Source organism: Melanaphis sacchari, unplaced genomic scaffold (genome assembly GCF_002803265.2).
Source record: "Melanaphis sacchari strain LSU unplaced genomic scaffold, SCAv2.0 Contig24_pilon_pilon, whole genome shotgun sequence".
NCBI lineage: Eukaryota > Metazoa > Arthropoda > Insecta > Hemiptera > Aphididae > Melanaphis > Melanaphis sacchari.
In genome coordinates this window covers 3,079,434-3,096,465 of record NW_020271125.1, presented here as the reverse complement: position 1 = coordinate 3,096,465, position 17,032 = coordinate 3,079,434, and the positions used below count along the sequence as shown (strand labels likewise).

General features: G+C 24.2%; 1 protein-coding gene and 1 non-coding gene across 7 annotated transcripts in view; one reads left to right on the top strand and one right to left on the bottom strand.

Moving 5' to 3' along the window:
- Positions 1-17,032, top strand: part of LOC112594942 (collagen alpha-1(XVIII) chain-like) — a 236,579-nt gene that overhangs the window by 206,201 nt on the left and 13,346 nt on the right. For 5 of the 6 annotated variants that reach the window (XM_025339961.1, XM_025339959.1, XM_025339965.1 and 2 more), the window contains 10 exons: positions 1,938-1,996; positions 2,234-2,314; positions 7,741-7,896; positions 10,668-10,713; positions 11,686-11,748; positions 11,886-11,974; positions 12,085-12,114; positions 12,309-12,396; positions 13,267-13,337; positions 16,613-16,649. In XM_025339961.1, coding sequence (XP_025195746.1) covers positions 1,938-1,996; positions 2,234-2,314; positions 7,741-7,896; positions 10,668-10,713; positions 11,686-11,748; positions 11,886-11,974; positions 12,085-12,114; positions 12,309-12,396; positions 13,267-13,337; positions 16,613-16,649 — 720 coding nt within the window. The remainder of the gene's footprint in view (positions 1-1,937; positions 1,997-2,233; positions 2,315-7,740; positions 7,897-10,667; positions 10,714-11,685; positions 11,749-11,885; positions 11,975-12,084; positions 12,115-12,308; positions 12,397-13,266; positions 13,338-16,612; positions 16,650-17,032) is intronic. The other variant, XM_025339962.1, reaches the window with a different exon arrangement.
- Trnaf-gaa lies at positions 15,563-15,635 on the bottom strand. The gene has a single exon. It is a non-coding gene; the product is annotated as a tRNA-Phe (tRNA).

Genomic DNA, 17,032 nt, shown 5'->3' with positions numbered 1-17,032 from the left:
TAAATAAAGTTGAATCTAAAAGCAATATTGTATTTTACATATCATTATACTATGATAATATCGGCTATATAGACCTCCATTATGGTTTTATGTATTTAAACGTACCTATGCAATTTGATTATTGACACGGTATAAGAATTATTATTGAACTACCTTGACACCTACCGACAAGAGATAACTAGTGTTTTGTTATACACATAATATCATTATTTATTTTAATAACAGAGGACCCCATAAAGTTTATATTACAAACAATTAAGGCTAGCGTGTTCTACGAGCGTACTAACTTGCTAGGTAGATACTATATTATACGTGATTTATGAGTAAAGATATAATCAATAATTAATGTTATTTTGCCTAATTAAATTCAATATTATGTTCAAATTAATATTTCTTAGTAACACGTAATAAATCCAGACTACTGCATTAAACACGAAATAGAATAATTATGTCGTACACAATTTCCAAGAATGTATTTCAAAAATATCAACTATAATAAATAACAAAAAAGTTATTGATTGTCATGACCGAGTTACCATATTATACATAAATTAATAATGTAAAACGTAAATAACAAATACTATGTTTTGTGAAATAATTTAATAGGTAATGAAATTTTACAAGTCATTTTAATGTAATCACCACGTATAATAAATTGTATAATTTTTTTTATTTAACAATAGCTTACAAAAAATTCTATTTTCCCAGTCCCTGTTAATACTTTAAAAAATGCATCTAACATAAATTTACTAATACAAAATACCTAAATCTTATAAGTTAATGATTAATCAGAATTTGAAAAATTATATTTAAGTGCCTAAATGACATAAATTCATAGTAATGCAATAATTATAAAATTACTTAAACATTTAAAATTGACTTATCTTTATATGTATTGAGCACGCAAAAATGTATTACTATTTTAAATATTACATGCATAATTTAAATAAAACATTAACGACAATTAATTAAAATATTTAAACATTTCCAAATTATCAATAAAATATCAATTAATATAATCCAGTTTATAAATGGACATTATTAACCGTTCAATAACTAATTTAATCGGATGAAAAGGCTAGTAAACATTAAATAACTACATTATTATAAGTTGTAGTAGTGATGTTTTTAATCACTTTAAAAATATTATTTCCTATCAATAGGTTCTAATTTGTTTTGCTTTGTCATATCTCTAGGCATTTTTATTTATTCAAAGGGACCATATTTTATATATATATATATATATATATTATATACATATTATTTTTAGTATACGATTTAATTAAAGTATCATAAATTGGGATCATACACAGCAATTTTGATTGAGACACTCCATGACTTACACTGTTTATATTTCTTTGTCTAATCGATGCATCGGTATGTTCTGGATAACTTTATTAGTACATGATTTACCGACTCCCTTCACTTTCTACGGACTTTTAAAGAAATCTTAAGGTCCAAAAGTATTGACATTGAATTTTTTATTATATAATTAAAAAGTGTTTAAATTACAACTAAAAAATTGTCAAAAATCTATAATATAATATACATAGGTAGTAGATAGATTCTATGTATAATAAATAATACGATGTGTAATCCAGAAAAGCGTTTATAATTGCTAAATCTTAGAACGATTGTTTGTTTTTCATTCTCCAATCGTCGTGGTGCCAAACTGTTTCGTAAAAAAAAAAAAAAGAAAGAAAGTAAAAAAAGATGGCGTTTTATTATCTATAACACATGATTTTGTCGGGGCCAATAAATTAAAATCACCCAACAAACGGACTTTTAACGATTTGAAAACAACGATACTAATAAGTTACTGTTGCGTTAGCAATACACGCGAATAAAACATTCGAACTGAGGTTAACTATGTTTAATTGATGAGTTAGTTGTCATTAGTTATGTATACCTACCAACTCAGATTATTTATATTACAGAAAACCATAGCTATCAGACGCCCAACATCAAAGGGGACAAAGGCGATCCTGGTCAAAAGGTGAGTGTCACTGTTCAATGTATTTTTTTTCATTTTTTTTTATTGTTATTATTACAAATCGGTCTGGCGAACACTGCAACGGTTATGTGCTCGCACACGGATCTAATGAACCGTTGGAGTTACACGCTTAACAACCAGCTGTTCATTAGTGAATCTGAGGTTTACCACCGAACAGTAATAATGATAAGAATAATAATGAATTGTCCACAACGATCTAAATTTGTTCGAAACTGACAGGGAGAGTCAATCAGAGGACCGCCCGGACCACCGGGACCTCCAGGCTCGCCGTTTTCCGGAGACTTTGCCACCGACGAAGAAGTAAGTTGTTGTAAATTATGATTATTGATTTTCAATAAGACAATCTCTTTCTGTCTTTATTTAATTATTATCATTACACAGTTATATTTTATTTTAATGAAAATCGACTACAGGTAAAACAATAAAAATAACATTATTGCTATTGCATCAAAATCTGCTCAGAATGTTGCAGTTGTTGTTGTTGTTAATGTTATTGTTGTAATCAACAAACGCCAATCAAATTGTTAACATGTATTTAATATAGACTTAGATAGTATAGCTATTGACATTTTGCTAATGCAACGCAACCGGCAGCTCGTTTTAGTTTAAACTTTTGGAGTAATTCGTGCAGTATCCTAAATTGAATCTGTCCATTACAGTACATCTAAAATTTAAATGAGGAATATAAATTAATTAATTGCAATATTCTTTGAAAAAAAAAAAAAACACTTAGGGCATTCATCGATATTAAAATACTATGTGATAAATTTATTTAAAATAACTATTGACCAAATAAACTGAATATGTATGAGACAGTAGGTTACTTATAATTTTATATTATTGTTTAAGGTTAATATTACATAATATAGGTATGTTAATAAATTACACTAACATTAACGACTGAGGCACGTATAGTCATGTTATCAAATTTAAATAAAATATGTTACAACTAATAATGATAAAATATGAAACTATTAACAGTTGACAATCATATATCTCATCAAAGAAGTTGAAAAGTAAAGATCAAAAAGTTTTTAGTTGCACAAATAACATGAAATGAAAGTTTAAAAAACTACTATCTTATAATCAATGCTTAGTATACTATGTAAATTATTTTATGAAATAAAGTTCAATCTCAACCCAAAGGTACACATATAATGATGAGACATTGTATAGGTACATTAATTTTCAATATAATTCACGAGTTAGTAATTTCCTACAATATTACACAAGTATTAAAACTTATATAATATTGTAATTCTGAAGACACTTTTATTGAAAATAAATTTCATTGAATGTAAGTAAAATAATTTTAATTAAATCAAATTTGAAATGTTGACATAATTTATGTATGTGAAAAATAATAATAGAATTATAATGTTTTTTGCTAGGAAATATAAAAAACATAATACCTAATTACCGATTTATAACTTTGTATATTATTATGTCGAGTTGTAAAAAACTAAAAATTACATTTTTTCAAAATAATTCGATAATTAAATAAAAAAATTCATGACGAAGTTATACATTTTTTTTTTTTTCATTAATTTGAATTTATTTAAAGACAATTGATTATTATGCATATTTAAATAGTTACTCAAGCAAAGCTATAATGCATTATTAATAAAATAACATGTGTATGATATTTTTGTTTTTATTCATTGAAGATAAAGTGAATACTTTTATATTTATATTATATTATATTTTACTAAGTACCTTAAGTCCAGTAATTATTTATCCGAATCTAACGTATTTAATTTGATTTTAATGTCAAGTTAAAAAATATATGATGACGAAATGATCATATATTTAAGATAATATGCTAATAGAATAAAAACCATACTAGTAATTATATATAAAATATCCAATTAAATAAAAATTTAACTTTAAATAAAATAAATATCACCATAAAAATAATGAACTATTAATTACAAACTACAGCAAAGTGCCAAAAAATAAATCAAAAATATTAAAATATTAAAAAAAAACTCAATTAAAATATTCTAGAAGAACTCAATTCTAATTTTATCACAACTTGCTAAAATTAGTAAAGTTCTTAAAATTAATAAATATTTACTATGATACTTGAAATTAAACAATTAATTATGTATTTATAAAATTGAATATATCTAACGTTTATGATAGTCATTACTATTTGCATATCCATTATAAAAATAGTGCTTTTATTGATATCTAAAAATCTTGGATACAAATTTAAATATTGTTAACTAAAAACTTTTTAATCTTAATAAAAATTTCAAAGTAAAAGTTTTTTTATGGATTATATAATATATTTAAAGTTAAAAACTATTAATTGTCAATGACTTGTGAATATATTAATGTCATTAAAATAAATAATATACAATACTTTAATGTCGATTTGTTCTCTTCTAATATTTTACCATGTCTATACATATATTTGCCTATACGCGTAATATTATTTTTTTCAAATCAGATTAAACAAATGATAGAAATACGATTTGGTTTTAATAATTATATACTTAGTAAACAAAGTTTTTCATAAATATGTATTAGTTGAAGCTACTAAAGTCGTGACACTTTATTCTTGATAAAATCTTAAGAGCTTTTAAGTTAATTTTTCATTTACTTAAATTAAGTTTATTTATAACACAGATATTTTCCAAGGATTTTAATCTGATACTGTGAGAGATAATTTTTAGTCAATTACCATCTACAACCATTCTTTAAAATGAAAGATTACAATACTGCATTAAAATATATATTTTATTTTAATAAAATTAAACAATGTTATGAATTAATTCTCAACATATTTTTTGTTAACTTTTTAATAATCATTCTACATTTTAAAATTCATTATATATCAGTTACGTAATATTATAATAAATTAAGGTCTTATAAACGATAGGGTTCAACGTAAATTCCATATTTATGATAAACATGAATAAAACATCGTTATTACAAACATTTTAGAAATATTTCCTATCAATGCTATAGAATTACTAAGCTCTAGTAGTTTCCTATTAAATTCAGTAATCGTCGGTCTATATAGAGAAAATACGATCAGATAGTATTTCTCCACTTTTAGTTTAAACTATCCATCCTACCATTTACTTTATTCAAAAACAATGTACCCTATTAAAACAATTATACAATATTATATTATAATCAGTAAATACATTATAATAATTTTTATCACAGCGGTTTTAGCATTTTTATTTTAACTTCAAAAATAATACGCTAGTATATTAAAAAATGTTTTTAATTACAATTTAATTTAATTTTAAAATTTAAACTATTATCTTAGCGATTATTAATCATTCAACGATTTGTTGCATTTCTGGTTAGTTTTAAATATTGTTTAATAGAAAGTTATTACCATTAATTTTTATTATTATACAGGGGTATAAAAATTGATTTATATTATTGTAATTTATATATTTATTAAACTATATTTTAATTGATTAAATCAGTTTATTTTATTTCTTTTGAAATGCATTACAATGTATTGTTTATAACTGTTATAGAAACAAAAAACATATACGGTATAATATTTAACAAGTAATTTTTCAATGTTGATCGAATTTTCGGGTATTCGTACTGTAACCTAGAGTTCTCATTTTGGTTGATCCTTGTGTTGTTTGTCTTAGCCAACCAGTTCTGACTGAACCTTTTTGCATAGTTTGTTTCGTTGTGTTATTAATAAGATGGTGATTTTAATATGATATATTTATTGTTAATTAAAAAAAAAAGTAATGCAATATACGCTACTATCTAAATCAGACTGACGACACTGTTTTGTGCTGTGAATACTTTCACAGCTACTGCACTGCTCAGGTATTTACTGAGCTAACATTATTCATGAATCGTACACAACATTCGTAACTATTATAATATTTATTTGAGTGTTTTGACTATAATAGTATACTTACATATCAAAAACTGGTTTCTACGTCAAAAATAATAATAATGTACTTACATTCTTAGGAGTATATTAGATGTTGTTTTCATTCTAAACTTTTGTAAACTATTTTTTTTCAAAGTTTAATAAAATACTGCTGCCAAATTTTCATGCATACCTAAATTTTAATTAAATATATTATTACTGTTGATATATAGCTATAAAATTATTTTACCTTATAATCTAATCAATTGAATAATGTTTTGAAAATAACTAATTTAAGATTCTGAGAAAAGCGATGCATGTATTGATTTAAAATCATGTGTTTTTTATACCTGCCATCACCTTTTGGGACAATAAAAATACTTCGGTTTTGTTTTTAAAAACGGAGTTGATTTCTGGTTAAAAATTAGATCTAGTAAATTGAAGGATCAAAAATAAAAAATTCCTAGTAATTTATATAATTGAGTAAACCAAAAAAAAAAAATTAAGAAGAAACTGGATTTTTCTCGTAAATTCAATTTTTCACAAAATCAATTTAATTTAGTTGAAACTCGAAAAAATATTACCATAAATACTTGAAATTATTATTAAATTTTTGTATTATCACTTTATATTTACAATTTAATCTGTTTTTCATCTATTTTTAGGCATAAGAATTTTCAAATTTATATAGACTTTTTACTATAAATGAAGATTAAAAATTATTCACTAGGTAGAGATACTCAAAAATGTAATACAAAATCTACGTAAGTTTTCATTTTCTCAATTAAATAATATTGAATATCTATAGTTACAATATTTTTTTTATAATGCCTAAAGTTAAAATTTTGATAACATTCATTCAGAATCTCAAAAATATACAAATTATTTTGTAGTTAAAAATTCATAAAAAATTGTTTTTTATGTACCTAAGGGTATTTAATGTAGACATTTTCGTTAATATTGAACTACTTGAAATATTCATAGTACTAAATATATCCATTGAAAAACTTCTATCTCTTTATTTTATCAAAACATTTTTGATTAATAAATTTGGTTTGTTTGACAGTCGGTAAACGTAATACTTTGTTTTATAATTTCTTGTAATTTTATTCAAATGGCATTAAACATTAAATATACAAATTTAGATAGGTAGCTATTGAAATAAAAGAACAAAATAATACTATTACACTTATTTACATAAAATAAAGTATTAAGTAACAGTTATTTATTTATTTAGTAAAATAAGTTTTGAATACAATACTATATATAGTTGTGAAAATTACAAAAATTTCGTCGTAAAAGCGTATTTTCTGAATTAATTTACGATAGTTTTTTTTTTTTTTTTTTTAATCGTTTTAAAAACAAAATTATGAATTCAATATTTGACAGCTTTTCATGGTGGATAATATGTATAATACTGCGTTTTGACCGTCGTATGTTATCCACAAAATTTGAATCATAACACTGACCACAACCCACGATCTTGTACCCTCCTCGTCGACGTCTTATTTAAATTGGCAAAGTTTCGACAAGCGTTTCTCATTCCACACTATATGTGTGTACGCGCTCGTATGTATATGTGTATATATTTGAGGCGTTATTATTAAAGTTGACTAAAGTCGTGCCAGCACAACCACAAAGTGTTATGTACTAATCCGCTTTAGAATCACGTGCTGTGCAAATGTCTAATGTTATGCTATGCAGTTCGTGGTTTTCAAAAGGGTTGGATAATAATCAACAACAATAATACTAACGATCTCGAATAATATAATTTAAAATATGTACTCTGCGCATTATTATAGCGTCGATTTTATTTAATTAATTGATATAGTAAATAATAATGATATCGATGTTATTTTAGCTCGTCAAATCCGGAGTATCCGGACCAAGGGGTCCGCCAGGTGTATGTAGCTGTAACCTCACCACGTTATTTGCACCCGGAAAAATACCGGAATTACTACAAGGACCACCAGGCAATCCAGGCATTGATGGCAAAATGGGATTGACAGGACTCCCGGTTGGTATACACGTTCTAGATACTAATTTTAGTCAAAATAAAATGTTGTATACAAAATTTTCAAAAGTGAATTTTCGATTTTTTTTTTTTGAATCTTCATTAACTTAATAAAATACGATTGAAAAATAAAACTTTATTTAACGTAAAATGTTGATCTACACTCCAATTATTCTAGGAGATAATTAATCGAGTTCAAAATCGTAATATATAGTTAATAATAATAACATTAATATAATAGCTTGTTTGAATAAATATAAGCAATTAATCGTACACGTCATGTATGATACGTCTAATTGAATTTACGTTACGTACTGGCAAATTGCATGTTTTGTATAGTTGTATACCTTTAACTTAACTCCTTGAGCGTTACCTTTAAGTTTATTATTTTACAACATATATGGACCTGCTTGACGTCAATGATACACAAAAAAAAGAATATATATATTAAAATGTCTTGTTTATATTGAATTTATATTTCATCTATTTCAACCATAAGGACCCAAATATTGTTCTAAATTTTTAAATGCAATAAATTAATATAAACATGAAAAAAAAATTCAATGATAGTATAATTTATCGGTAAGTATAAAAACTCATATTTTCTAAATTAGAGTATTTCAATAAAAATATCAATGTTATTTCATGCAAAAAATTATGTAAAACTATCAATAGTATTTCATGCAAAAAATTATATTTCATAATTTTTATTCATATAATACCTACAATCAAAATATGTATAATGTATATTTTAAAAACTATAAAATCAATTTAAAGTTTTACTTAATGTCGGAAAATGGCTTTTTTGACATCCTATATAGGTATATTATGTACTTTAAGTCTGTAAAATACCTACTTTTGAAACAAATGGTTATACATTTTGTACAGTTTTGCACAAGGAACGAATATGTTTCAAAATGCTTTTAGTAGTTGATATAAAAGAAATCCGTAGCTATCATGCTTATTGTCTTTCTTGGTTTTCAACTAAAAAGTTATACACATTTATAATTTAGCTGTATTGGAAACTAAAATTCTTTATAAGCTTAAAAAGCTTTCAGTAAAATATAATTATGAAATTTAAATTTACTTTTTAATTTATATCAATACTTAAATAAATAAAATGAAGCTTATAAAAATTTTGAATATAGATTTTAATTGTTATTGAATTGTTCATTATGAAAAGAGCCTTGCACAAAAGTTTTTGAAACAAGTAAATTTTAAATTATAAATTCGTGAAAAACTATCAACAAATTAATTAAAAAAATTAAAATACTTACCAACCTATTATTTACTGTTAAAGATTTACTATGAAAATATATATATTAAAAATTAAATTCAAAAAATATTTTACGGAAAAATTGTAGTTTTTTAGTTAGGTATATTTTTATTCAAGGAATAATTACAGACCAACCTTGATTAACATAAGATTGAATTTCCGAAAAGTTTCTAACAAAACATTTAATAGAAAATATATAACTATGTTAAAATTATTAATAATAAATTATATAATTATCAATAATAATAAAATAAAAGTTACAAAAAAAAAAAAAATTAACAATTCTTTGATGTGATTTTATACGATATTGCCATTTTTTACTTACCATAAAATTAATGTTATTTTATTCTTTGTTAAAGTTTTCGTTTTAAAAACTTTATAATTTATGTTGATTACTAAATTAGCATTGAATTTTGAATATTGAATTTTTCCAGAATTTGAGCTTAAAGCTTATTCAATAATTTATTTTTACTTGTAAATACTTGTATGTAACTGTAAGTGTCATAATATATTGTTAGGTATTAATAAAAAATTTAGTTTGGTAAGTCGCCAGTAACAGTGCTATATTATATAATAGGTGTGCATACAAGGGTTGGATACTTACCACTATTGGGATTAAAGTCAATAAAGTGATCACTTGGGAAATCGTGAATGGTACTCTAATGTAAAATAATAATGAAATTTTGGTTTTGGTATTGCACCAACTATCAGTATAGTAATTTACCGGAAAAATGTATTAGAATAACCCGTTTAAATCCACCAAATATAATAACGAGTAAGAGTTTAGGCACCGAAAAGGTCATTTTGAATTCATATGAAAGTAATTTATCGATTATTGACCAGTATATAGTTACAAAATATAACGCATTTAAATAAAAATCTGATATTTTTTTTACCTATTGAAATTCAATATTATATTTTGTATGTTTGTATTTCTAATAGGAAGTTATAGGTACTAAGTCTTAAAATACATTTATTTAATTAGTATAATATGTATATATATATATATGTATTATATAATACAGTGATAGATCAATATTTATATATTAAAGAGACATAAAATGAATTTTTATCCCCCTCCCCTTGCTAAAGCTATTAATAATAATAAAAACGGAAAATAGCTTAATTAATAAATAAATATATTAAATTTTATTTAAATATCACAAATACATTATAAATATAAATTTATACTCGTCTTCTTCCGCCCTCATTGATAAATTAAAAATCTGGAACTGGTTATTTCTTATCTAAAACTAAATAATGATCTTTCTCAAATCATGTTATTATAACTACAATATTATTAAAAAAAAAAAAAAAACAGTTCCTGTCTAAAGTAATTTTTTTTTTAAATTTATAAAATATTATTAGGTATAAATATATATAAATAGATCAAATTTTCAATAATAATAAAATAAATATTAAATAGATGTTGTATTTTTCGTGGCTTAATAAAATATAAAACATAATTAATATTTAATAACATTTTTTTTTTTTTTAGGGTGCAGTAGGATTGCCAGGAGATCGAGGACCAGAAGGAATAAAAGGTAAAACAAAATATTATTTTATTACTATTATAAATAATAATGAATTGAACAAAATTTTTTTAAGTTATTTTCAAGTAATTTATCACATCAATCAACTATTTTTATGAAAAAAATAATTAATGTGTGATATAATTTTAAGCAGTGTACTTAATGCACATCAACATTTTGGATATTTAATAGATAATAAAATTTAAATTTTAACAAAAATGAATAATATGACAAATTATAACGATTTTAGTTATTTTTTTGTAATTCAAATACATATATTCATAGAACCTAAAAACTTTTATGCCATTAGGCATAAATTAAGTTTAACTATAAAAAATTAAATTTTCAAAATATATAGACTCATTTTGTGCTTTTTTAACACGAACCAATTTATAATACTCTTCAATACTTTGGTATTATAAGTTGATAATAGTATGTTAGTAATTAATAATATTATAATTATTACCTCATAATATTATATATATTATGTTATTTGTTTTTGGTTAAATTTTATTCAAGCTATTAAATTGCTTAAAAGAAAAATACACTACTAATAGCAATATACATATTGTAATATAATAAAATATCCTTAGAAATATAGTTCATCTCCACTTGGAATCATTTTTCCCATACAACGATTTATCAAAACATACAAACATAAATTAAAATTAATTTATACATTTACTTTTAATATATTTATATTGCATATAATAAATGTATAAATGCGTTAGATGTATATTATATAATTTCAAACGAAATAATTTCTGTTATATCTAATCTTTATTTTTAATATTTCATAATAATCTTCATTAATTGTCTACATATATTAGTAAAATATCTAAGGTGCCTGTTTTTTTAAAGTATATCAATTATTTTTTAAAGTATTGATGCCCATCAATACTTATTATTCGAAAATATATAATACAATATTATTCCAAAATGTAAAATAATAATTAATACTTGTTTTTGATAATTTTAATTTAGGAGATAAAGGTGAAAGAGGAGATGTCGGGCCACGAGGAAGCGAAGGCATTCAAGGCCCTAAAGGTAAATATACAAATTTAATCATGACGTGAATAATAAAGTCTGTATTATTCCAATCACAAACCAAAACATAATAATATTGATTTGCCATATAGTAAGTGAATATTTAATACTATTTTCCATTTTATTGTTACTTACAGGCGATTCTGGGGTTGACGGAGAGCGTGGTTTACAAGGACCTCCAGGTCCACCAGGTCCTCCTGGTGGATCTGACTTTTCAAACAACGATGTGAGTTAATACATTTAATATAAAGTTTTAAATAATAAATAGTAATTTCTAATTCTTCATTATGTTAATCATAATAATCAAAAATATAATACTGTATTTAAAATTTATAGCCTAGTTGGAAACCAAGACCAATTTACAAGGTAAATTTTTGATTTTTAGAGAATGAATTATGATTTATTATTTGAATAGTTGAACACTTAAACAAGAAAAATTATCCTATTTTATTTTAGCACCTATTACCACAATTTAGACTTTTAATTTAGCTTTGGTTTAAAAATTCACTCACAAAAAAAAAAAAAAAAAAAAAAAAATATATTATTTATATAATTTTCAGGACATCGGGTTTGAGTCAAATGTTGGGAGGCCCGGTCCCCCAGGTCCTAAAGGCGACCCAGGTGTTGACGGCTCTCCGGGCTTAAAAGGTACTTCAAAGCGTATTAATGTTATTATAACCTACGGTCAGAATCTCTTAAAAATAAACCCCATAGCATAATACTATAAAGAAAAAAATTTAAATAATACCATATAAAATATGTTTTTATTTTAATTTTGTTAATAAATTAATAATCAAACTTTTATAGATTATTTATACGTACGTGCAATATCAAATCCTAAGTTCAATATGAATTCAATAAGTTATTAAAAGAATGCGAAATTCTGTAGTAATTCGGAGCAAAGAAGATAGATGATTTAAGACGCTTATCAAATTAAATTATACACTTAATGTCTTTTTAATATTTTTAAATTGTTGTTAAAACAACTCTTCAGAGAGACATTGTATCAAAACTTATGTATTTCATTTTAAAACGAAATGCAGTTTTAAATACAAAATAATTATTGACATTTTGAGATTTAAATATCTATTGAACAAAAACACTAAATTATTTTTTATCATTATTAGCTGTGTCCTCTGAATTCCTCTCTAAATGAATATATCATTTACTTGGAGACTGTAAGTCGAAAGTTACAAGTGAAGAGTTTAAATCGGTGATGATGCTTGTTATTATCCTTGTTTGAAAATACCTTATCTGCTCGGCCACTCCATTTATTTATATGATAAATTATATTATTCTTCTACTTATATTGGGGAATCCCCAAAGAATTTATAATATTTTATTTATAAAATATTGACTGTTCTTACAGTATTTTCAATATTCAAGATACATATGCTAATACATTTTATTTTTTTCTATTAAAAGAGATATTTATTTTTATACAGTACTAAACTACTTGAGGGTATAATAGAAACATTTACTTACATAGCTTAATAATTCAACTTTTGAATTGTATAGGTGCAAAAGGAATTCAAGGCAATAAAGGCGTTCGTGGTGAAATGGGAAGCAAAGGAATCAAAGGCGACAAGGTAGTATTTTACTTCAATAATAATTAATATATTAAAAGTTTATAATTAATGAATTGGTGGTCTATTTGGAATGGTTGAGTCAATATTTTAAGGAAATATTATTTTAGATGAATTGAAAGTGTACATTTTTTGTGTTGCAATATTATGTCGAAGTAGAGTAAACTTTTAGCCCTGAGGCGTGAAACTTTTGAATGTGCCACAGTGTTGAGCTTAAAATGTATATACTGTTAAAAATAACTAAACAATAAACCCAAGTCCCAAAGTGTAAATTGACAACTGGAGAGACAGACATGTCAGTCGTACAAAAAATATACTAAACATTCTGAAATATGCTGTTGGACAAGTTGAGTGATTGGATTAAAAATATAAAATCCTTCGACAGTAACAATTATTATGATTGTTTAAAGCTACCTAAATAAGGTCATATTATTCATTATTCAGTATAAGTTTCACTTAACAACAGTGGATTTATGCATTCGTCACTATTGTAGTCGATTTATTATACTTGCATCTGTTTAAATATTTAGTACATTCATTAAAACACAATGAAATATTAATATGACATGTCATGGTACTTAAATCCACCACTTTTTGTTTTATTAATAACCACTGTATTTATATTTTATTTCAATTTTTATATAAACCGTGTATTTTAATCCGATTTAAAGCTAAACCAAAACGTGTAAGTTTTTAGACAAATATTCGTATTGGATTTTAAATAAATATATATTAATACTATTAATAATTATCACCAAGCCCACATCCAATCGAAACTTGTTAATTACTTCTTATTAGTTACAATAATCATCAAAATATTTTTAATATTCACTATTTCAATGACTTATTAATTATTATTATAATTCATAAATAAGGTTTTGACTTCACCATTCGGTTAAACATTATTTTGAGTTTAAGCGATGATATCTTACACTAATCAGAAGTTGTATACATTAATATTATGATGTATTATATATGTATATTTAGCGTTCTAATAATCGTAATAATAATATCTAATATAAATTCTAATCAACGCCATTACCTGTAAACAGTTTCACGGGTAAATTAGAAACGAGTATTTGCTTACGTTTACTAAGGCTAGGATCACACTATGCGTTTTGTCGGCAACCGAAAAATACTATCCCGATTAACCGCAATCGGGACGATCGATCATACTGTGCGTTTTATCGGTAACCGAATACATACAAATGAGATTAAAAAGCCCGAAAATCGTTTTTAATTTAAATTTAAATTTTAAACTGATTTTTTATTTAAACGAAATGTATCTAGTATTATAAGTAAAAAAATAATAAAAAGGTTGTGTAATTAGAATTATTTGTTTTTATTTAAAACGTGTATCAACTAATTATACTAATAAATAATAATATACATCTATAATATAAATAAAATATAATATATATATATATATATATGTATATTACAAATATATTTTAAGTTTTTTAATTATTTAAATTTAAAAATCATTATTAATTATTCATAAAATTTTCAATTTCGGTTACCGATAATCCGCACAAATGTGATCGGACAAATTGCATTGCATGTGTTGTGCTTTACATCCCGAAACGCAACCGGACGGTTGGGCCGCAACACGTTGCGGTCGCTTCCCGACGGTTTTTAATCGGTTCCGTAAATCGGTCTAGTCTGGCCCTGATAACGCGTTTTATATTTAAACCTATTTTATTTTAGAGTGTTGCGGTTTGGCTCCGGTTGATCGGGAACCGACAAAACGCATAGTGTGATCCTAGCCTAAGGGTCAACGTCGATATCACTGATAAAATTATCAAAGAAAAGTTTATTAATAATAATTAACATAATATCTTAATAATTTACATCACGCGGCGGATATCCTTACTGTAGCTAGGCCAATTTAATCATGTCATATTATAGGATTTTGATGATTTTTCAGAAGAATTGGCTAATGTATTAAAATATAATTAAAAATTTTAAAGTATAATCCAGTTAAATTACCAATCACATTATTTTTAATTACACAAAAAATTATGTTCATTTTCGAGTTATGAGTCAATTTATAGCTATTTAACAATAACAAAATTAATATTAATATAATAGGTCTCAGATATCTTCAGATCCACGTGAAGTAATATAAAAAATTGTTTTATTAAAGGCAAGTATAATTTACGATATTATATCGATTAAAAATATCAAATAACCAAACTGATATGAAAAAAAAAAAACAAAAAAGATATTGCCGAAACCAGGGATCGAACCAGGGACCTTTAGATCTTCAGTCTAACGCTCTCCCAACTGAGCTATTTCGGCAGATGTATGCCTATTGACTTTTGTACTGATTTAAGTCAAATTTAATATTTAAGAAATCGTGTTATTAATATTAATTATTCTGTTACCACAAAACAATAATTATTATAATATAGTTTAATTATAATAATTATAAATAGAAATAATTCATTTGGGAATTTAAAAAAAAAAAGTTATTTACCTATATTTAATTGTTGATATGTAATCCGATTGTCTAAACATCCAAAGTTTTATAATATACATGTCGACATTTTATATTTTTAGTACCTACCTACGACATACCTATTTATGGGACCTCATGATCCTAGTCGTTTTTTTTTTTTCAAATAGAGATATTGTCTACAATCATGAGGTTAATTGTGATATCTCAACTTTAATTGTCTCGAAACACTATTTTAATAAATTTATTAAAATACTTTTTCTTTAGTAATCCTACGAAAATAAATTTGACAATCCGGTCGAAGTACAGTGAGATCAAATTTGATATTTCATTGCATTAACCAAATCATTAAATATTATAATAATATAGATACATAAGAGTTAACTCTCAGTGTATTATAAACTAGGTATTACAACAATAATTATTATCATAAGTCCCAACCTAGTACAGTAGTACCTAAAAAATTAGTAAATAGTAATCATACATAAAATTGTCAATATGGGTAAATAATTTACAAGTGTAGTGTGTTTAACAATAATTTTTATTTTATAATCTTAGTTTTATAAGGTACTTTTGGATGATCATGCATCTTTCCATGTTGAAGTTTAGAATAGACACGATTAACCATGCACATGTCACTTGCAGCAGTACTTTTAGATAATTAACGATAAAATACCTATGACCTATACAAATTGTATACCTACATTACTGTAGACTGCAAATTTTCTTGTAAAATATTATAATATTTATAATTATTATAAAATACTTTAAAAATGTTTAACAGTTACAATTTGATTTTAATTATTATTTTATGTCATAGGGTCATGCTGGATCTATGGGACCACAAGGTTTTAAAGGTAAATCAAAAAATTTATTTTCTTCGACTGAAATTTTCCTTTTCTATATTTTACTGATTCCAACATGATATTACTAAATTGATTTCAAAAAAATTATAAATGTTACTATCAATTATATCAATCATGCAATCGATAGGTACAATTTATTTTCATTAATAAGTATATCATCTAACCTACTTTAGTAAGTAGATAGGTATATCTATCTATATATACTCACCTAATACTCATTATTTCAATACCTACCAAACAGTGTGAACACTAAATTCTTCTAATGAAATATTCTATCTACGATTTAGAACCTATATATCTTTTATTGGTATTATCACATGATTAATATATTTAAAACATATAAAATCCGTTTTTCTTTATTAACAGTTCACTTT